Below are 23,714 nucleotides of genomic sequence, written 5' to 3'. Positions count from 1 at the left end.
GCTTCAAGAGTAATGATGTGTTTGGTTGGGTGTTTTATAGGCTGAGATATATGTTGGGTGTTGGTGGGAGAGAGAAGGGATGAGGAAAGTTGCCAGTACTGAGTAGGAGCCTGTTCTGTGCTAGGTGATACATGCAGTCTACCTCATGTAATCCATACCACAGTCCTCTGAGGTTGCCTCTGATACCTCATTTTGCAGAAGAGTAAACTGAGGCTCAGAGAGATGAATGGTCTGTCTTTATTTCTTATAACTCATAAGTGGTAGGAATGGGAGTAGCTCTTAAGGTGGAAGAAATATACAGTGGTCTATATTAGAGGAATTTTTTTTATGATAGCAAATGTATTACAGAGGATAGTAGGTCAGCATTGAGCCGAACTTAGTGGGCTTCACATTTTTGTTGAATTAATCTATATTTGTATAGGTATTTCATGTTCTAATCTTACTTTTCCCTAGGTCCCATTTATTTCAATTATTTTTTCAGGGACAAGATGACAGATTTGTCGTCATCTTCCTTCTTTGCTGATTTTGGGCTCCTGTTGTATTTGGAGGAGCTAAACAAAGAGGAATTAAAGACATTCAAGTTACTCCTAAAGAATGAGGCTGTGGAACCTGGGGACTGCCTGATACCCTGGGCAGAAGTGAAGAAGGCCAAGCGGGAGGATTTGGCTAACTTGATGAAGAAGCATTATTCAGGAGAGCGGGCCTGGGATGTGGCTCTCAAAATCTTTGGCAAGATGAACCTGAAGGATCTGTGTGAGAGAGCAAAAGCAGAGATCAACTGTGAGTGATGCTGGGGACATATCTGGGATGGGTAGGGAGAAGGAAGTGCTTCCTGGAACCCGCTAGGGTGATTCTATGATTCTCTGTGGGACACAAGCTCCATGGTGCTCAAGTACATTGGGAGCTTGTTGGATCATTTGAGGAGCACTGAAGAGGCAGGAGGGTTTTGAGTACTGTTACTCAGCCTGGCTCCTTAACTGGGGGTAATTCATCCATTTTGCACTAATTACAGTGCTTAACGGAACTGAGTGATAAGAATTGTGCCATCTAGTGTTCCTTTGCCTAAACTACAGATAAAGACATAGGTTAGGCTAAATTTTAAGGAATCTCAAATAGGATTTAAAATCTTTGCTGAAGTAGGACTGGGAAAAATTATTAAGGGACATAAGCTGAGTCAGTATTTTTAGTCATTCCCAAGTATGAAATATGGTAGATATCTAAAATTCATTATTCATATACAAGTCTTACAAAGTGTATATCCATTCTTTCCTTTGGGGCTCACTGTATCACTATGAGGTCAGTACAGACAAGGAAATTTGAGCTTAGACTAGACCACTGGCCCTGTTACAGGGTGGGGGGCATGACAAGGGGTCTCCTATTTTATGTTGTTCATGCCATATCACTTCTCCCTCAGCTAGACTGGTGGTGTCTGAGGCTCTAATGGTGTTACTTTTCTTAAACAGGTAGTCATAAAATTAGACCACTGAGGAGAACTCTGGCCCCTGTTCTGGCCATTACCAAAGCTCTCCTTGTTTTTGGCAAATCTCATGGTCCTTTTGGAACCTGTTGCAGGGGCAGTCCAAACCATGGGACCAGACAACACCAGGGCCGGAGAGGCACAAGATGATCAAGAGACAGTGCTGGGTGAGTAGATGGGCTTTAGTCAGATTTGGGAAGAGTATGAGCTTTTGAAGCAGGATGGGGTTTATCTCCCAGGGGACTTTTATTCAACTCATGTTAACTTCCTCTACTATCCTACCTGTTTGCTGATTCTCATTCAAAAAGAGTCAACAAAACTGGCTCCCTGGCCAAAGTCAGCATCAAGGCCATGTTAATTCAGGGCCTCAAGAGAGCCCTGAATTTGGAAATCCAATCAAAGATGACAATCTTAATGAACAAAGGTACATTCATGTCTGTGTTTTATAGACTTAAGAATCCCTGAGTTAGCAGGGGCTATTTGGCTTATCACATCTATTCCCTTTCTTTAGAAATGATGCAATCATTGAATTCCAGGGGTGGTAACCAATTACTCCATATAAAATGTGATTTCTAGAATCAGGTTTTCTCATTTTTAGTACAGTACCATTTCCATTCCCCCTACTTTGTTTTGATTTCTATGTAGTTGACTTCCAGTCTGTAAGAGGAATTACAATACAAAGAAAACTGGTCCAGCTGAGAAACCTTGATTCTTAATTCAGATATGTTGCTTTCTAACAGGCCACACTATTTCATTCAAGAAATAATTAAGAACTTATTAGTACTTGGAACTTCATTCTAAGTATTTATTAGTACTTGGAATTTCATTTTAAGTACTAATAAATAATTTGCTTATTGTATTAAATGATCTTGAAGATGACTTCCCACTTTGACTTTAGTTTCTGATCCACTACAAGGAAGTTTATTTTTGTGGTATAACTGGCCATAAATTTAAGAAACCAGCATTCTATCTTCATAGAGATTGTTCTGTTAGAATGTTTAGAATCTAGATAAAAGTGTAATGAAGAAAGTAAAATCATCCTTATAATCTCAATTTTAAGTACTGCACTGTATTAGATATTACTCCCTAAAAAGAAAGAATACCTGCCTTATAATTCCATAACTTTTCCTGGGGGAGAACTAAGCGTAATTTAGTGGAATATGAACTATGTTAGACGTTTATCGTGAATGCCTAGGAAAACAAAGGAAAGAATTATTCACAGTTGTCCCTCAGTATCTGAGGGGGATTGGTTCCAGGACCCTCCTCCGATCCAAAATCTGTGGATGCTGAATGAAGTCCTTTGTATAAAATGGTGTAGAACCGTGCATAGAGTTTTGGCCCTCCTCGTCTGCAGATTCCCAGCTTCAGATCAAAAATATTATTTGAGGTTGGCTGAATTTGTGAATGTGAAACCTAGGGGATACACAGGACCGACTGTATATTTATTGAAAAAAAAATCCACTTATAAGTGGTCCCACGCAGTTCAAACCTGTATTTACTTTAAAAATTAAATAGAATAATTACAGCTTGTGATAAGTGCTATGAATGAAAAATAAACTTTTATGGGAGTATATGAGAGAGAGAATTATTCTAGCGTTGGGGCTTAAGAGATGACTTCCTTCCTGAGATAGTGACATTTAAATTGAGATCTAAAGATGGGATCAGACTTTAAGTAAAAATGAGACCATATTTTCATTCAACTTGCACACTTGGGAATTTTTTCTTCTCTTTTAAATATTCTTCATGCTACTTTTCAGTGTTCATTTCTATTAATGTTTTACCTGTACAAAGTGGATTATTTTGTAGCTTCAGATCTGTCTTCAGGTCCTCTCTGGCTATTACTGTTAATTGTTGTCTGTGTTCATTTTTAATCTGGATGATGACTGTTCTACACATGTATCACCTTTTTTTCTCTGTAGAGCAAAAGTACAAAATAGAGAAAATATTTCTAGAATGAATTTAATTTTTAGTTTCCATCACAAATTTATTTGTTATTGTCAGTTCTATTTTTCCTGTTTCTAATGTAGATTTTAAATCTACAGGAATATTTTTGTTTTATTTACATTCTTTTCTTAGCTAATCCAGCCTGCACTTTGATTTCAGCCTGTATCACTTCTTATTCCTAACTCCAAGTCCAGTATTCTTAACATTGCAAATCATAGAATTTGTTTCGATTACGTGTATCTTTGTTTTGTTTTTCTTGCTCCATTCTGACTTAGGTGATGGAACAGAATACAAAATTCAAATACAGGAAAAATTTTGCATCATGCGGAATAGGAAGTGTTTGTTTGGAGAACCTAAAGATTTCCGTCATGAAATTGCTGAGGAAGGTCAAGAACTATTGGAACAGTTGTTTGACGTGGATGTCAAAACCGGTGAGCAGCCACAGACAGTGGTACTTCAGGGGGCTGCTGGAGTTGGAAAAACCACCTTGGTGAGAAAGGCATTGTTAGATTGGGCCCAGGGCAATCTCTATCACCAGAAATTTACTTACATTTTTTATCTCAATGCAAGAGAAATTAACCAGTTGAGAGAAAGAAGCTCTGTTCAAATGATAGCAAAGGACTGGCCCAGCACAGAAGGCCCCATTGAAAGCATTATGTCCCAGCCAAATAGTCTCCTTTTTATAATTGATAGTTTTGATGAGCTGAACTTTGCATTTGAGGAACCTGAGTTGGCGCTGTGCGAAGACTGGACCCAGGTACACCCAGTGTCCTTCCTCATGAGTAGTTTGCTGAGGAAAGTGATGCTCCCTGAGTCGTCCTTACTGGTGACAACGAGACTCACAGCTTGCAAGAAACTAAAGCCTCTGTTGAAAAGCCAGCATTCTGTAGAGCTACTAGGTATGTCTGAGGATGCAAGAGAGGAGTATATTTACCAATTTTTTGAAGACAAGAAGTTGGCCTTGCAAGTACTGGATTTACTACGAAACAACGAGATGCTTTTTAGCATGTGCCAAGTCCCCCTAGTGTGCTGGGTCATTTGTACTTGTCTGGAGCAGCAAATGGAGAAGGGTGGTGATATCAGGTTGACCTGCAAAACCACCACAGCTCTGTTTACCTGCTATATCTCTAGCTTGTTCACACAGGTAGATGGAAGCTGTCCTAATCTACCCAACCAAACCCAACTGAAGAGTCTATGCCACTTGGCCGCTAAAGGAGTCTGGACTATGACACATGTGTTTTACAGGGAAAATCTCAGAAAGCATGGGTTAACTAAATCTGATGTCTCAGTTTTCCTGGACATGAATATTCTTCAAAAGGACACAGAGTATGAAAACTGCTATGAGTTCACGCACCTACACATTCAGGAGTTTTTTGCAGCTATGTTCTATATGTTGAAAGACAGTTGGGGAATCACAGACCGTTCCTCTCAGTCTTTTGAAGACTTGAAGCTGTTACTTGAAAGCAACAGCCATAGAGACCCCCATCTGATGCAGATGAAATGCTTTTTGTTTGGCCTTTTGAATGAAGATCGAGTAAAACAACTGGAGGAAACTTTTAACTGTAAAATGTCACTGGAGATAAAATGGAAGATACTTCAGTGGATGAAAATATTAGGAAAGAGTGAATATTTCTCATCACAGCTGGAATGTCTGGAGTTTTTTCATTGTCTGTATGAGACTCAAGATGAAGCATTTGTAAGCCAGGCAATGAGACATTTACAAAAGGTTGTCATTAATATTTATGGGAAAATCCATTTGCTTGTGTCTTCATTCTGCCTTAAGCATTGCCAAAGTTTACAGACCATTAAACTGTCTGTGGTAGTTGAGAAGATGTTAAACTTAAGCCCCCCAGCTGAAACTTGGTAAGTGTGTTAGGTCAGTTCCCTGGATGTGTTCTGTGGGGGAGTGAAGGAAGTAGATTTTCTCAGAGGGAAAGGAGGAGCTGTTTAGCTGAGATCCCAGAGCCAGGATAACCTTTCAGAGTTTTCCCACCTTGAGAAAAAGAGGCCAGGCACTGAAACCCCTTATTGACCAGTCACAATTACTGGTGAGGAATATGCAAAAACTTGCCTGAAGTATCCATCTTGTCCTGATGGTAATCCCAGGAGAGGTTCTTGGCTGAGCACTGTCAGCTGTCAACACTCCCAACAACTCGGGAATGAGTGCTTCAGTCCTCAGGGAGGGATATGGCATAGCCCAAACTTACACCCATCATCTTACATATATTTAACTTTTAGAAATAATGCCCTCCAGAAGAATAGGAACTAGGAATTTCTGGCTAAACCTAGTGTACATAGGTCATCTCTGTGGGCTCTGTTCCGCTGTATTCTACTGATTTAGCTCACCTTCCCCATTGCCTAGACATACCCGGCCTTTGTAGGAAAAGTCTCAGCCCTTTAACAGCTAACTGGAGAGAGTCAGGTGTGGGTGAGAAATATAGGTGCTAGATGAATGTTTTGAAAGAATAAATGAACTTCAGCATTTTCTGCTTATTATTACACCCTCTTCCCTTCCGCAGATTGCCTTTCCTGACTCTACCCATCTAAGTCTGGGGGGACCAATTGAATTATGGAATTAGTTCCATATTAAACTAAAATTAATTGAGGGCTTACAACGTGGTATACAGTTACAGAGTGCACAGGATATTTAACATTCCCAGTTTAATGCTGGTGAAAGCCATATCTCAATTTACTTTTGAGATTACAAAACTGAGATGCAGAGTTCACCTAGAAAGTAAGTGTACAATCATTGATTCAAGCACACATTAAATAGTGGCTAACATTTGCTTAATACATACCTGACAGTCTTCTAAGCCCCAAATCATTTAGTCTCCTAAAAAATCCAAGGTAGATGCTACTTTTACTTATAAAAAACTGAGGTACCATGAAATTGTGTAATTTGACTGAGACCACACGTTTTATCCATAGTATCTGTACACTGTAAGCACTTGAATGTTTGAGTCAATAATTTATTGCCTAGTTTTCTCTTAAGACGTCAGGTGATGTAGCGGTCACCACTCTATAATGTCATTCATTCCGATTTAAATAAGGTATCGGGGAAATAAGGGAGGAAACCAATATTTATTGAGTAGTGAAGGGGATCAGGATATGTCACTCCAAAATATGCCACTTTCACAAAAGAATTATTTTGAGCTGAAAGCATTTGAGTTTCTGAAATACCTTATCTGCCTAAAAGCAGAGCTTCCCAAAAGAACTCAACTGTCATAAATCCCCTCCTAGGAGCAACCCTAATCTCTTTTTGGAGACAGAAGTTGACACTACCCAGACAAACATCACAAACTATCACGTCTCTCATCTGTTCTCCTAAATCCCATTTATCTTTCCGAAAAATCATTTGTTTTTCCATAAGCACCCTTTCTCCCTTGCCTTTACCCTGTGAGTGAGGTGTTTAGATCCCAAATTTTAACCACCCTATTGAGTTACTCATAAGTGAGTTTCCCCTATGTGTACCCATGATGCACATGCTAATAAAATTTGCATGCTTTTCTCTTGTTAATCTGTCTTTTGTCAATCTAATTTACAGGGCCCTGGCCAGGAAACCTAGGAGGGCAGAGGGAAAAAGGTATTTTTTTTCCTGCCCTACAGTAGCTATTATATATAAGGCAACATGCTAGACTTTTATATACTTTAAATAACAGCAGCTACCAATTGTCAGGAGCATTTACAATGTGAAACACTGGCTCAGCATTTTCTACAGATTGTCTTACTGATTTTCACAGTAATCCTAAGAAACAGATACTATTAGCATCACTTTTTATGTTGAAGAAGCTGAGGCTCATATAGGTTAGTAATGTTGCCAGAATCACTCAGTTTAGTGAATGGTAGTAGAGTTGGAACTCGGAACTATTCTATTGTAGAGCTCATGCTTTTATAATTGCTAGACTATCTGTTTTATTATCACCTTTTTTGTGTATAATGAGTTTATTGATAGTATGCCTAATAATTAAATTATACAGCATTTTAAAATTTACACAATGCTTTTATGTGCCCACTAAAATTGGCTATTAAATCCTCAAACCCTATGAAAGGAGATGGCATTTCCATTTTATAGATGAAGAAAATTCAGAGTTCATGGAATTGATGTGACTTGCTGAAAGTAATTTTGCTAGTAAGTGTTAGTACTGGGCTCAAACCTGTGGTTCTTAATCTGTGTCACAGTCTCATAATGTGTACCCGTTATTCCTAATCTTACTCATTGGGGTCAGATGTTATTTTTCTTCTTGATATAGGCTCTTCAGGTTTTTGAAGACTTCTTAGTTTCCCTGAGTCTCTTCCTCCTAAAAGAAGTGCTCTTGTGCATCAAAGGAGTGTGTCCAGGGGGTTGGGAAAGCTATTGGGCAAATAAAGCCTCTGGAGTGCCAAGAGGAAGGCTTCCCGGTGAACTGTACCCAGCCAGACCTGCACTGGGTGTTCTCGCCATTCCCAAAGCCCACTTACTTCTACCCTGTACCATCTTCTGAGAGTTGCCTGGGCTGAACTAGGATCATTGGTCTTCTCTTTTCCCAATTATTTAGGCAAAGGGATGTTGGTTGCATTACTCATTGCTGGCAAGATCTCTGCTCTGTGCTTCATACAAATGAACACTTGAGAGAATTGGACCTGTGTCATAGCAACCTTGATGAGTTAGCAATGAAGACTTTTTATCAAGAACTAAGGCACCCAAACTGTAAACTACAGAAACTATTGTAAGTCTGACATGAGAAAATTTAATGGAGTTATTCCAGTTTCTTTCTTTGTCCCACCTCCCACTTCTACTTCTTAGGGGAAACAGTAAACAAATATTTAAAATCCACTGAGTAAAATAACTAAGAACGTGACCAGTGGAAACCTCTGAGGACGTGGAAGCATAACTGACTTATTCTGGGAAAGACAGCACAGGACATAGCAGCTGTTGACATGGTTTTTTGAGGCTTGATTAGGAATTTTCTAGATGAAAAAGAACACAAAGCTAAGGCATTCTAGGCAGGTCAACAAAGCATTTTCAAAGAAGTTCTGGAACACTTTAATTTTTTATTGATGAATAATTTATGTTCAATAAAATGCATAGATATTAAGTGTTCGGTTTGTTGAGTGTTGACAGTTGCATACACCTCTGTAACCGATACCCCAAACAAGACAGAAAATAATTCTATCACCTCAGAAAGTTTCCTTGTACCCCTTTCTTTTCAGTCATCTCACCAATCCAGTCCCAAAGGCAACCACTTTCTAACCTCTATCACTATATATTAGCTTTTTCTGTACTTGGAAGTCATTTAGATTGATTCAACAATCTATGCATTTTGTGTCCATCTTTTGCTCAACAAAATGTTTTTGAAAATTTATCTGTTACTGCATGTTTTAATAGTTTGTTTCTGTTTTGAATTGTTAATTATTTAATTAAATATATTGGGGTGACCATGGTTAGTAAAATTATATGGGTTTCAAGTGTACATTTCAATAATACATCATCCATGTATCACACTGTGTGTTCCACCAACCAGAGCCATTTCTTCCATCACCATATATTTGAGTCCCCTTTTTCCTTTTCTATGACCCTCCTCCCTCATTTCTCTCTGATAACCACTAAACTATTGTCTGTGTCTATTAGTTTATGTTTCTTTTTCCTTTATTTTTATCTCTGATTAGCATTCCATTGTATGATATACTACAACTTGCTCATTCATTCTCTGTGAATAGACCTCTGGGTTTCCAATTCTTGGCTATTATGGATAAGGCTGGTGTGCATATTCTTGTGAAAATCTTTTATTTTTTTATTTTGTGACATATGTTTTCTTCTCTTGAGCTAATACCTAGGAATGGAATTGCTAGCTCATAGGTATATATTTAACTTTTTAAGAAATAACCACCCAGTTCTCCGGAGTGGTTTTATCATTTCATAGTCCTACTAGCAATATGCGAAAGTTGCAGCAGCTCCTCATTCTTGCAGACATTTGCTATTTTAGTCTTTAATTTGATTCTAGATACTCATATCACATTTTTACATTTGCTTGTTTACATGTCTTCTTCTTGTCCATTGGCTCTACGAGGAGCTGAAACTGATCCTGTTTTTTTTTTCTGTATTCGGTGCCCATCAATGCACATGTGGCCTAATTGGTGCTCAGTAATATGTGCTGAATGCTGAAAGAATGATAGATATTGGTTCCTGTGAGCACTGAAGATTAATGTTTTTTTTTTGGGGGGGGGTCCAGGCTTCCCGCTAAATATTTCCCTTAGAATCTCAGTGTTTTTAGTGAAATCTGACCTTAGGTTTCAAGCAACTAGATTAGGTCTGGATTTGCATATAGATGTAGTAGGCAGTTACATATATGTTATAATTCAGGGGTTCCTGGAAGTCGTTTTAGCTAACCCTCAAATATCTCCCCCACACATTGTCCCTTCACTAAATGTCACCAATACAATAGCTAATGTCTTCTTTTGGGTTAAATGGTTTCCTCTTTTAGAATGCAAGGGTACCCTGATACTGTGAAGGTAGCTTTTGGCCTTTCCCACCTTAGTGGGGTCTTACTCAGATCCCATTTCCCTAACAAGTGAGACTATACTTTTGATTTACATTTAGTGAGTGCGTTAGCCACTTTTACTAGATGATGATGGTTGATGCTCTAAATGGGGAAAAGCTTTATTTTCTTGTGCTTGCCTAGAAGGAGGTCAAGGTGAAGGGTAGGTAAGTAGTGGGCAAAAAAAGAGGTTTTGAACAATTAGCTGTGTGAACATGCTAAGCATTTGGGCCCAGCAGAGGCACTACAGAAGAATCAGGTACAGCTAACAGTAACTGAGTTAGGAGATGGAAAAATCAAAAGAAAAATGGGAGGATTTAACTTCCTTCCTATTTTGTTTTGGGCTGTCTCTGTACACCTAACAAAGTTCACGAGATGATGGCATTTTTGCAATAATGTGTTTTCCTAATGCATATCAAACAGTTGATGTTAATTGTTAACTCACCTTGGCTTGTTTAATGGATTAAATATTGTGAATGTTGTAATTACAGTATTTGGAATAATCCCAATAATTTTGGGTGGCCATTTCTGGAATTTAAGAGCTTAAAAAACTCCCCTTCTGCTTTTCCTGATATTATTATCTTTTCCATGGTCAAACAAAGTTGAGAGTATCACTTGTCAGGATATAATGTAATGGACACCTAAGTGGTAACCCAATTGTTTTTCTAAGCAACATCCTGAAACTTGAATTTATGACCTGACCTGGAATATGAGGAACCCTAAGTAAGATAAGAAATGGCAGGAATATTTAGAAAACATCTAAGAGTTATTTAGGTTTGAAAAGAAAGGGGTGCTGTAACTAGGAACAGAGATGATTTTGTAATCCCTCCTGTATATTTTTTCCCTAAAGGTTGAGATTTCTTTCTTTCCCTGATGGTTGTCAGAATATCTCTAGTTCTTTGACTCACAACCAGAATCTGATGCATCTCGACCTGAAAGGGAGTGATGTAGGGGACAGTGGAGTGAAGTCATTATGTGAAGCCTTGAAACACCCAGACTGTAAACTACAGAATCTGAGGTAAGCTGTGAGGTTTTTATTACAATTGATATTTTGTCCAAATAGACTCTTCCAGCCTGGAATTGCTGTTCATAGCGCCACCTTAAATCTACTCATACTTGCATGATACGGAATAACGGGGATCAGTAGATTGAGGGTGATTTCCTACTGATATGACTTCTAACTCCTTCCATCCTCCCCATCTGAAGACACCTCATCGTACAGTTCTCTGTGTCTCCATCTCCTAAATTGGGGAGGAGGGTCAGACCCAGAATTTATAAAGATTTAAGTTTTTTCATATTTCAATGCAAGAATATGTATATTCATTGTGTCTTTAAATTCTCATAGAGAAGAAGGACTAATGGTAACTGAGGGCAGTGCTGTGCCAGGCTCGGTTTTACTTAATTTTGATAGTGAATCGCCCTCACCTTATAAGTGCAACTCTATGACCAGTGCAGAAAGTTGAGGAGGAACAGTGTAGCAGCTGTCAACTGTGAGGGTGCTCACTCGCTGTCATGTATACTCTGGGTCTTAGTGGTGGGCCTGATTTTCTTTCTTTGTGAAAGTGAGCTTAGCAATCATACTTGGTCTCCACACTGTGTGACGGATTTCAAGAAAGATTTTACAATGAAAAATACTCAGTTTCTGACAAAAGAAAAATTGAAAAATCATTGCAATTGGTTTTACCTTTGAAGTTTTTGTAATTCCTGGAGTCAGTTGGTGGTGGTGGTGAAGAATGAACCTTGATGCAACAAAGGCCAAGATAGGTCTGTATTTGTGGGAAGCATGATAATCTGTGTAGGAAAAAAAAACACAAGTAAAATCTGCGACAAGGTCTTTTTGACTATGAATTCTGTTACCATTGAGTATTTTAAATCTCACCAGTTTTTTTTTGGTTGGTTGGTTATTTATTTATTTATTTATTTTTATTTTTTATTTTTTATTAGTTTCAGGTGTACAAGACAAGGTAATACTTAGACGTTCATCATTTATATCCCTTACACTGTGGTCTCCCCCTCGCCCCCCATCCACTATCCCTCCGACCTCGCACCGAGCTATCACCAGTTTTTACAGGATTAAATTCACTTACAGCATGTCTGGAAAGTTGGTGGATAATTCTTGAACATGTGTTAAGTTATAAGCAGGCCAGGTTAGGGTATCGGTTATACTATCTATGAAGTAGTTTTAGGACATTTTGAGGAATTTTCTATAACCTGCAGCCTCTGCTCTAGAACCCAGGTGAGAAGTAGGTCATTGGTTCCTGTCTAAAAGTAAAACATACTAGTAGCAAACAGCTGTGAAATGGAGGGCAAAATGTTTTCTTACAGTGGGAGCCCTGGATCCAAGACAAAATAACTTGGCACTTGACAGATCAGCAGGACTTGATAAAATCTCTTTTATCAGTTGTGGTTTGATAAACCTTGATGTAGACCCAGTTACTAGACATTCAGACAGGAAAACATCTCTCTGGGCCAACTAGTCAGCTTCGTTGCACCAGTGAATAGAACATTTGGGTGGCAGAGGTCATCAAAGCACTGTAATAACCAAACACTGCATTATGTAGGACTGGATCTTCTCCTGTTGTGGGTAGCCACTGGGGAGTAATCAAGAGGCCTGTATAGACTTGCCATTTCGTGTGGGAAAAGTTCCAGTTGTGTGTTTATTTTAGACCTCATGTTATAAGAGCTATGGACAGCTGACTAGCCATATAATATATGTGCTTATGTTCTGTCCCTCTAGTGTAATGTTCTTTTTCTGTTAAACTTGAGTAATTTATCAGCAGTTCCCATAACATTGGAATCTTTTGGTTTCTAGATGGGCTCTATCCAAATACAATGCATAAGATTTCCTTCATTTCCCTGTATGCTTGGTTAATACCCTTTAGTATTACAGTGTTTCCCCGAAAATAAGATCTAGCTGGACAATCAGCTCTAATGTGCCTTTTGGAGCAAATATTAATATAAGACCCTGTCTTATTTTACTATAAGACTGGGTATAATATAATATAACATAATATAATAATATAATAATGTAATATAATATGTAATATATAATACATAATATGTATAATATGTAATACATATAATTAATATAATATAATAAAATATAATACCGGGTCTTATATAATATACTATAATATAATACCTGGTCTTACATTAATTTTTGCTCCAAAAGACGCATTAGAGCTAATGGTCCGGCTAGGTCTTATTTTCAGGGAAACACGGTAGTCTCCTTGGGCTGCTATAAAAAAGTATTACAGACTGGGTAGCTTAAACAACAAATTTATTTCTCACAGTTTGGGAGGCTGGAAATACATAATCAAGGTGCTGGCAGGATTGGTTTCTGGTAAGGCTTCTCTCTCCGGCTTGCAGATGGCCACCTTCTTGCTGTGTCTTCACGTGGCCATTTTTGTGTATTCGCATTCCTGGTATCTCTTCTTACAATGACACCAGTCCTATTGTATTAGGAGGTCTGCTCTCATGACCTCATTTAAAACCTAATTACTTTCTCAAAGGCCCTGTCTCCAAATACAGTCACATTTGGTGTTAGGGCTTCAACATACGAATTTTAGTGAGCATTATTCAGTCCATAACACCTTTTCAGGGCAAGTGAGGTTTTCAGCCTGAGCCTATGTCCTAGGTCATCTGTTGAGGTCTGATTCTGGACTGAGGCAGGATCACCTTCTGTTTCTACCTCTGTACACTCTGATTTTGATAGAGAACCAATTCCCAAGAGACTTGAATTGATAAGTCCTTGATTAAAATGAATAGAGCAACTCCACGTTCCAGGAATGCTGCTGATGCACGATTCTTCTTACAAATAGCTGGTGTCAGGCTCAGCCTCAAGCAAAGTGCAAGTTGTCTCTAAATATGAGTCTCAAACTATGGACTCTACATGCACTACTTCTGCTTCCCTTCCTTTATTTTTTAGAAATTTTTATTTCCAATTTACTTCTTGTTTTCACTCTTAAGGACTGGATTCCTCAGAAAGCGTATGTTGGCTCCCATGAATAAATGAGCTCTTGGCAGACAGGGGAGTCACAGCTTTTACTCCTGCTTTCCCGTCCATCTATTTCAGAAGTCAGAGAATGCAAGGCTAGAGCCATACTTCAGTCCACCATCTCCCATGTTGTAGTTAGAGGATATTCCAACAAGATTTAAAAAAAAAATGAGGATCATTAAAAAATATTTTTATATGTATTTTCATAAGAAATTGGGGAGGTGGAGATGGAAAAGATATGCTTCCCACCCTTCCCTTCCTAACTCTCTGTTAGAGCCTTGTGCTTGAATTAAATAACTCATTCTATGCAGGGAAGCTGTATTTTCACAAAAGGTCAAAGACCCATATCGAAGTTACCACATGCTCTGTCTGAGTGAACAGTGGTTATAATTCTTCTCCAAGTAGTGGTCATTTCTATTTTTTCGTTTTTTCCAGTTTGGAATCCTGCAACCTAACTACACTTTGTTGTCTGAATATCTCTAAGGCTCTCGTCAGAAGCCAGAGCCTGGTATTTCTGAACCTGTCAACCAATAATCTATTAGATGATGGAGTAGAGCTGTTGTGTGAGGCCTTGAGACATCCAGAGTGTCACGTAGAGAGACTATCGTGAGTCTTTTTTGCTTTGTTTTCTGTAGAGTCATTTTGTTTAATCTTGTATAGCTTAGTTATGATCTGAATGGGAAAACTGCCTGGTCTTGACACGAATTGGGTCATTTGTCAATCCTGGTCAATCCTGGATGAGCTCCTCCTTTTCTTCCTCTACTGCCCTTCCTCTTTTACCTGACTTTTAGATACTTCTTCTCTTCATGATTGAATTCTTAATTTTCATTTCTTTCCAGGCTTCTCCTCTCCTCTCCTATGTTTTGTTTCATCATACTCTACATATTGCTGCAATGGAATCCATCATTTTTAGTAGCTTTGATGACATTGAGTCTATAGTTGAGGTGTAGGAAATGTAAGTACCAGCTAACTTCTCTGTGAAGGCGAAGAGAAGCATGAAGTTTGGAATTTGACTGATCCCTTACCATCTGTTTCTCCTTCAGCTTAGAAAGCTGTGGCCTCACAGTGGCTGGTTGCCAGGATCTGTCTTTGGCTCTTACCAGCAATAAAAGTCTGACACATTTATGCTTGGCGGATAATGCCTTGGGAGATGATGGAGTAAAGCTTATGAGTGATGCCTTGAAACATCCACAGTGCGTTCTACAGAGCCTTGTGTAAGTGTCTCCCCATTTTCAGCCTTCCATTATAATACACATCTTGAAATACATTTAAAATGGGAAAATATTAATGATGTATTCTGTCTTCTGCTTTTCCCCTGTCATCCTTAATGATAATGAGCTTGAAGATGATGAGCTTGATGATATTAATAACTGCCATTTATTGTGTCTTTATTGTGTGCTGGGCCCTGTGCTATATTTGTTTAATCTGCACACAAATACTTGGTGTCAAATTGGCCACCTGAGTTCTAAGTGTCTCGTTGTACAGATAAGGAATATGGAGCTTAGAAAGATTATGAAACTTGCCTAATGATCACAAGAAAATGATGGATTTAGAACTAAAGTCCACATATCCAACTCCATATTCTGGGGTCAGAACAGGTAAGGAATACCGTTAAGCAGAAATATAGCATTCCATGTTATGGCTAGATCACACTGTGATTATTCTGTTAGTTGCTGTTAGGTAATGTCCTAGATATCGAATTGATGAGCCAATTTTTTTATTGGCAATATGGTTAAATTGCCTCCTGACAAATTGTTTATATTCCCTCAGCAGTCAATCTAGGGGCCTGAATTTTAATATCCTCACTGGGTATCTACAGTCTTTTTGATCAATATTAATTAGATAATTGAAAATAACTTTACAAAGGATTTGATGTTGAGCATCTTTTCAGATGTTTTTGGCCTTTAGTAGTCTAGGAATTGCCTCATCATAGGCTTAGTTTTCATCTGCATGTTTTCTTTTATATATTGTGGTTATTAATATCCCATGTACATTGTTACTATTACTTTTATATATTATAAATAATTTACCTAGAATGTTGCTGTATTTCTAATTTTTTTATAGTCATTTTTAGAATATGGAAGTTTAAAATTTTTGTGAAATCTAATTATCTTCTCCCTTATGACTTTAAAAAATTTTCTCATAATTGAAAATAACATTTTTTTAAATGCCACTTTTGTCATCTTTTTCATACTCTTTAAGGTTTAATTTTTAACATTTAAATGTTAAATTATTCCAAGGTAATTTTGTTACAAGGCTTAAACTTATTTCTCCCCATATGTCAGGTCTGTTGTCCCCAAATCATTTATGACATAATATTCTTTTCCTTAATGATTGGAAAAGCCACTTTTATTATGTACAAAAAGTACTTTATTATGATTACTCCCATTCTTTTCCATATGCCTGTTCCTCTGCTTTATGTAGCTACTTCTGCAACAGAGTACTATATTTATATACAAATGTAAAGAGATTAACATTTCATTTACAGCAATAAAAAGAACATGAATCCAGTTTTAGCCCAATCTGGTGCAAATCTGTTTCCCAAGTGAGATAGCCAAAGAGGCAATGAGGGAAAAGAGTATTTGATCTGAGATGGAGTGTTGGCAAGTACATAAGGGTTGGTAACGTGAACCGTTTTCAAAGATATACATCTCTGGGCCATAGAGCAGTGATTCTATCTTTTCCTCTCACTGTCTTTCCTGTAGGCTGAGACGTTGCCATTTTACTTCACTTAGTGGTGAACATCTCTCATCTTCTCTCCTGCACAACAAAAGCCTGACACATCTGGACCTGGGGTCAAACTGGCTACAAGATGATGGAGTAAAGCTGCTGTGTGATGTCTTTCGGCATCCAAGCTGTAATCTTCAGGACCTGGAGTACGTATTCTTTGACCTTACTTTTGTGTAGCTTTAAATACTGTGAGGGCAGGAGAGGAATGGAAAGAAAGGTACTGAGAACTGAGTGTCAGAGAAAAGAATACACAGCTGATTCCCTCTCTCTCATTCTGCCTTAGACTAGCTGAAGTCTGTTCATCAATTTTTTTAAAACAATTAGTACAGTAATCACAGTTAACTTCCCTCAGGTAAGGAGGACCAGAGCCATCATGCTGAACAGTAGCCATTTTATTTTTCCCTTGGTTGTGCCTCAGTGAGTCTACTGTGTGTCCTACCTTACATCCATGAACCTGAAATTGTGCTCTACTAGTTTTTCTTTCTTAAAATTCAGGTTTATAAATAGGTCAACTTTTAAAGAAATTGGGAATGGAATTTTTAAAAATATCCAACAATACAGTCATTCTTAAACAGCAACCGTTTTATTCCTGTTATGTTCTTTCTTACTCTGTGAGTGGGTGCATGGTATGTGTATATGTAATTGTGATTACTGTGTAGACATGACTTTGAGGTTTTCTTTTCATGTGATAGTATTTCAGAAACACATTTAAATACTTATATAGTTACCTTATTGATTATCTTACTGGTTGCATGATATTTAGTATTTAATTATATAAATGTTGTGGCTGGAGTGATGCAAGATAGAGGTGTCCCTTAGCGATCTCAGCTTACTGTCCCACTAGGGCCTCCTATGGGACTAGTAGTCTGGGTGAGTCATTGAAGGTCTAACCCCAGCATAGTTTCTTAAGAACTATAAATTCAAGATTGTTGGTATACCCAGAAGTGTTTGGCTTGACTGGACTGACTCATGATAAGCAAATTTCCAAATGAGTTTAATAGTTGATTGTCACATCTATAAACACTAAAGCGATTGAACTCTTGGGTCCGATAAGCACCTGTATTTTCGGAAAACGTATACAATATGAGTTACAGTGTGATTCTCTGATATTTCCTTGATTATTATTCAATTGGAAAATAAAATTTTACTTAATGGAAATTGTCATTGAATCCAATACCTCTATTTCAGCTACAGAGATACAATTTCTAAGTGGCCTATACACAGAAAATGTTTGCTTAGCCCAGTTACTTGTCTTAGCATTGCTGTAAACACATAGACTAATTATGCTTTCTTAGCTACCTTCATAGTCTATAAAGGCCATGCCACTGCCTCAACAAGTGTTTACAGCAAATTGAGCTAGATGCTGAGGGGACTAAAGGTTATTATTAAAGTCATGCTCTTGTCCTCAGATAATTCACAAAATGCTAATAAAGAGATAATATAAAGCCAACTATAATATTAATATATTCCATATGTTACAAAGAAATTTCAAGGAGCAAGGAATGGGACAGAGGAGACTGAGTTACTTTAGTCTTGAAAGATGAAGAGGATTTTGTTATATACAGATGTCTGTCAGAACGAAAGAAGAGAAAAGGGGAACAAGGATAGATACAGTATATTTGGAAAAAAAAATAGATGTGTATGGTTGGAGAATAGGGTAGGGACAAAGTATGGAAAGAGAATGCTTGAGGCCAGATTGTGAATACCCTCGAATGTCCTACAAAGGACAGGAAAAATGTCTTTTATATGTAGCTTGCTTTTTTCTTCTTTGGAGGTAACACTTTAAGACAGATTCCTGTAAAGCAATTTGGTTTCAAAAATATATTAGAAACTGAAATTATAGAGATCTGTGAGTTCCTTGGGAAAGCTTACAATACTTTTTTTGGTATTGGTGGAAATAAATGTTTATACCCTTGATTTGGGAAACTTGGTCAATAATAACCTGTTTGTGGAAGAAAGCAGTTTTATCCACTATTTCTTCCTGCTCATTAAGAAAGCCCATCTGTTTCTACTGGTAATGTTAGATCTTCTTATGAGTGTCCTGAATTGTAGATAAAAAAGGGTCAATAAAAAGGCTCAAATACTTGGGCATCTCTTTATTTCTCCCAGAAATAAAGCAATTAAGCCTCACAACTAAAGGTCTCACTTTTTTTTTGTATTTCTTGCAGATTGATGGGCTGTGTTCTCACTAGTGCATGTTGTCAGGATCTGGCTTCTGCTCTTTTGAACAACCCAAACCTGCGGAGCCTGGACCTTGGGAACAATGACTTGCAGGATGATGGAGTAAAAATTCTGCATGAGGCTTTGAGACATCCAAACTGTAATATTCAGAGGCTCGGGTGAGTTCAATTTTTCATTAGGAAAATGATACCTATTTGGTGGCTTGTATACCTAGAAGAAATTTAGTATATGGAGAGAGGATGGGAATAAATGGGGCTAGAAGGTAAGTTACTCTCAGAAATGAGAATCCTAAGTTCAAATATAGGGATCAGTGTGTATTACATGTTGTTAGTATAGAAGCAGTATTTCACATTTCTTTGTATCTTCCTCAGTGCATTGGACAGGGTATGTATTAAATAAATAGTACTTGATTTAGGTCTTCTACATGCTATCACCCTTCAGAGCCCATCTGTCCTTGAATTAATTATTCTTATTAAATCAAAGATTTTACTAATCATCTTCTATCCAGAAAAATGCTATTGATGCTTTCAAGGAACTTGCAATCTAATCTTATCCTATGTTCTGCATACTTTTTATGTTCAGTTATATATTGTTTAGATTTTTTTTCTCTTTAAAATCTTGAATTGATATTGGATAGTACATTTATATGTATACAACATGAATAATTGACCTCTGAGTCAAAATTTTGTTTTACATGTGAGAAGCCCGGACCCCTTTTTTTCCTACACAATATAGTCCTAGCTTCTGGTGAATCTTCACAAGGATATGACACTCCACTGGCCTCTTGATTAACCTGACCAACTTTATGTACAGGGAATCATGCTTTATATATTCTTTTGTGTTACAGATGTGGGTTTTTTTTGCTTAATGTTATGATTATAAGAGTCATCTAGTTGCTTCATGTAACTGTAGTTAATTCATTTCTATTGCTGTAAAAGATTCTGACGAATGCCCATACCAAAAACTATAACCATCCTATTGTAGGTGGAGACTTGGGGTTGTTTTCATTTTCTTTCTTTTATGACTTAGTGATGCTATAAATATTTTACTCATAAATTCTGAGGCACCTGCATAAACATTTATATAGAATAAATAGGAGTGAGATAGTGTCAAAAGGATTGTACCAATTTATTCTGCCACTGCCAGAGTTTCTGTTGCTTTCTATTCTTGACAGTTTTGTCAGACTTAACTTTTAAAATTTTAGCCAGTTCTTTATTGAGTAATTTTTGGTAATATTATTCCTATGATTTTAGCTTTTCATCTACATTTTAAAACTTATTGGCAAGTGTCTAATAATATTTTATCATCTGCTTCATTTCTGTATCATTTCTAGTGATTTAGATATCTAGAGATGTTTTATTAATTATTCTTTCTATCTTATTCTACTTTTGTTGAATTTATTTTACCATTCTTTTTCTAAGTTCTTGAGTAGGATGCTTAGTTCATAAATATTTCTTCTTTTCCAACACAGACTTGAGGTTATGATTTTCTTTTAAATCATTGCATTAATTTCATCCTACAAGTTTTTATACTGTATACAATGTTTTTGTTATTTTTGAGTCTAAAATATTTAACTTCAAACCATTATTTTAAAGTGTATTTCTTAATTTAAAGTGTATTTCTTTTTTTTTTTTTTTTAATTAATTAATTTATTTATTAGTTTCAGGTGTACAAAACAAGGTAATACTTAGACGTTCATCATTTATATCCCTCATACTGTGAATTTTCAAACATAAGAGTGGTTTCTTGTTATCTTTTTATATTTACACTCTAGCATTGTGGTCTGAGAACATACATTGCATGATTTCAGTTCTTTGAAATATGTTGACATTTGCTTCATGGCCTAGTATATAGTCAGTTTTTATATGTGTTCCCTAGTGCACTTGAAAAGAATATGAAGAGCTGTTGGTTGCCGTATTTAGTATTAGTAAGATTATTAATCCTGTTCAAGTCATCTATATTTTTTGTGATCTTTTTCCAGATAATTTAATTATGGTAAAATATGTTTAAAGTCTTTTTTTATAATTATTTGTCTTTCATTTTGTAGTTCTGTTTTTGTTTTCTGTATTTTGAGACTTTTATTAGTGACTGCAAATTTAGAATGATTTGTTTCTTGATGAATTCTTGATAATCTTTTATGTCTTATAATGAGTTTCACCCTAAGGTTTATTTTGTGTGATATTATGTACGCTGTGTCATAATTAGTGGTACTATTGCTCCATTATGTTAATGTGTGTTCCATGTGGGCAGCAACTTAAGAAAAAGTTTTGTATACTCAGTACCTATATAGACCCTCAATTGTTGAATGACTAGTTAAACATAATGTGAAAATTAAATTTAAATTGGTTGGGGGAATCATCAGGTGCAGAAGGTTGAGTTTAACATGCTTCTTTAGTTCATGGTATTGTATTATCATTGGTTTATGCAAGGGCCCACAACTGATTGATTGTTGGTTGGTTAGTTGGTTAATTTATCTCCATTAACCATTCTCCTTCCCACCCATGGACAGCTGAACTAATGTGTTTGAAATTTGCCATAGAATTGTGTGTATCCTTGTAAAAGATGTAATGTTGTTTTTCGGTGTATGCATTTTTACTTACATAAATGGCATGGTGCTAGAGATCTCATTATATAACTTGCTATTTAAATACTCAATACCGTATTTCTAAAATCTACTTATATTGCTGTATTTTTAATGCTGTTCAAGAATTCAACTGCTTTATAGTTTTCCTTAATGTGCTACCATATTTTATTTATCCCTTAGATTATAATTATTTAATTTGTAATTCATGATATTGGAAGGGGTAGATTCAGTCTACAAATGTCTAGTAATGAATATTATAAACACTTATATTCCTTGGATATACCCTAATTGTACTCATTTTTTAAGCTTCTGGAGTTAACCTACACGCCAAGCTCACAGATCTCTTATGTGCTTGCTCTCTGTCATGGGATAAAGTTAACTTTATCTGTAGTCTCTCTTCCCTGCAGGCTGGAATATTGTGGATTGACCTATCTCTGTTGTCAGGATCTCTCCTCTATTCTTAGCAGCAACCAAAGATTGGTAAAAATAAACCTGACACAGAATACCTTAGGTTGTGAAGGAATTATGAAGTTATGTGAAGGTTTGATGTCTCCTGAATGTAAACTACAAGTTCTAGGGTAAGTCTTCATTGGCTTCTTAGAAGAAAAGTTTTCTGGAATGAGGAATCTGGGGAGACACTCGTTTATTGCAGGCCTCAGAAGCAACCTGATTGTGGACCCCTGGCTATTTTCTAGGCCTTTTTTTTCCCCTCCCATAGAACACGGAATTTCAAGAGATGTAATACAGAATAGTGGTTAAGAGCCACAAACTCTAGAGCCAGCCTACCTGAGTTTCATTTCCAGCCTTGTCACTTACTAGATATTTGAACTTGTGCTAGTCTCCAATCTTTCACGTTTGTTTCGTTATCTGTAAAATGGACGAAATGATAATATCTACACAGGTTTATTGTAAGGATTGATCACTTTCATCAGTATAGGCAATCTTTAAAACAGTACCTAACATAAACAATGTGTTAGCTATTTTCATCAGTATCATTAGTAGTACTGTTTCGCTTGACTAGAAAAACGCTCTTGGAGGATCCTTTTAATTTTTAATGTTTCTCTCTTTCTCTTCTATATTCCATTTTCCTTCAACTATGATATCCCCCTTACTGTATCCCTCAGGTTCCTTTCCCACTCCCTAGCCATGTTAATATTCTCTCCCTACTTTAACAGAACAGTTTTTTTTTTCTGAAATAAATTCTCCAGAGAAAGTAAAGTACTGTGGGAAAATTGAGTACAAGAAGAGATGTTCCCTTGTTTTCTCAGGTTGTGCAAAGAGGCATTTGATGCGGAAGCCCAGAAGCTGCTGGAAGCTGTGCGCGTTAGCAATCCTCACTTAGTCATTAAGCAAGATTGTAATGATCATAATGAAGAAGATGGTTCCTGGTGGCAGTGTTTCTGATTTGAAGAACCTGATATTCTTTAAAAAAAAAAAAAAAAAAAAAAAGTAAACTAAAATAAAGACCTTAGAGTGGTCTGGGGCTCTTAGCTTAGATACTCTTTGCCCAGACATATTGCATTTGATATTCTGTTAGATATAGGTTAATCACTTCTCTGTAAAATGTCTGTTCTACTTCCCACAGGAGTTGAGAGGCTAAAATAAAATGAAAAACACAAAACTCTGTGAAAATTGTACCGTGATTTCAATTGGATGCAGAGCTTAAGAATCCAGATGTGAGGAGCCTAGAAATGAGACCAGAGGGTGGGGCCAGAGAAGATTGTGTTAAAGCATCTTGTTTCCTTTCCTTCATTCCCACTGCCATGGCTTAGTTCACAGCCTCACCATCTCTGGTTCATTTTATTGAATGCTTTTCCATGTGTGTTCTTAGATCCCCAGGGTCACAATCACTTAGGTGTTACTTAACATGCAGATTCCTGAACCCCATACTAGACTTCATGAATCAGAATATCTGGGTGAAGGTCTTAGGAACTGGCATTTTAAATTATTTCCCAGGCTGTTCTTCAGTACATTAATATTTTAGACTCACTAGTTTTAATAGAAATGGGAGTCCACTTCTGCAGTGAACTATTTTCTATAGTCTACTGTGAAGATATAAGGAGATACAAAGATTATTAGGGTTAGAGCTAAAACAGGTTCCTCTGTTTGACAGAAACATCGCACAGTAAAATTTTCTGTAAAAGAACGTTTTCGTTATTTATTGCTATGTAACACACCATCCCAAAATTTAGTGGCTTAAAACAACCATTTTGTTATATGTCATGACTTGGTAGATTAAAATTCAGAAAAGGCTCAGCTAAGCATTTCTTATGTTCCACATGACAT

The 23,714-nt window shown here is 36.9% G+C and overlaps 1 protein-coding gene across 1 annotated transcript; it reads left to right on the top strand.

Annotated features, from left to right (window-relative positions):
• Nucleotides 1–488: 488 nt before the first annotated feature.
• NLRP14 (NLR family pyrin domain containing 14) lies at nt 489–22,832 on the top strand (the record flags this gene model as incomplete). The annotated part of the gene is made up of 11 exons (XM_081063399.1): nt 489–780; nt 1,573–1,644; nt 3,697–5,284; nt 7,963–8,127; nt 10,787–10,954; nt 14,369–14,539; nt 14,977–15,147; nt 16,639–16,809; nt 18,832–19,002; nt 21,836–22,006; nt 22,697–22,832. 11 exons carry the CDS (start codon nt 489–491, stop codon nt 22,830–22,832), a joined length of 3,276 nt encoding a protein of 1,091 aa, XP_080919525.1.
• Between the last annotated feature and the right edge of the window lie 882 nt (nt 22,833–23,714).

This window comes from Rhinolophus hipposideros (assembly GCF_964194185.1).
Source record: "Rhinolophus hipposideros genome assembly, chromosome: 10".
Taxonomy (NCBI): Eukaryota; Metazoa; Chordata; class Mammalia; order Chiroptera; family Rhinolophidae; genus Rhinolophus; species Rhinolophus hipposideros.
Note: the sequence above shows the minus strand (reverse complement) of the source record. Positions and strands in the feature narration are given on the sequence as shown.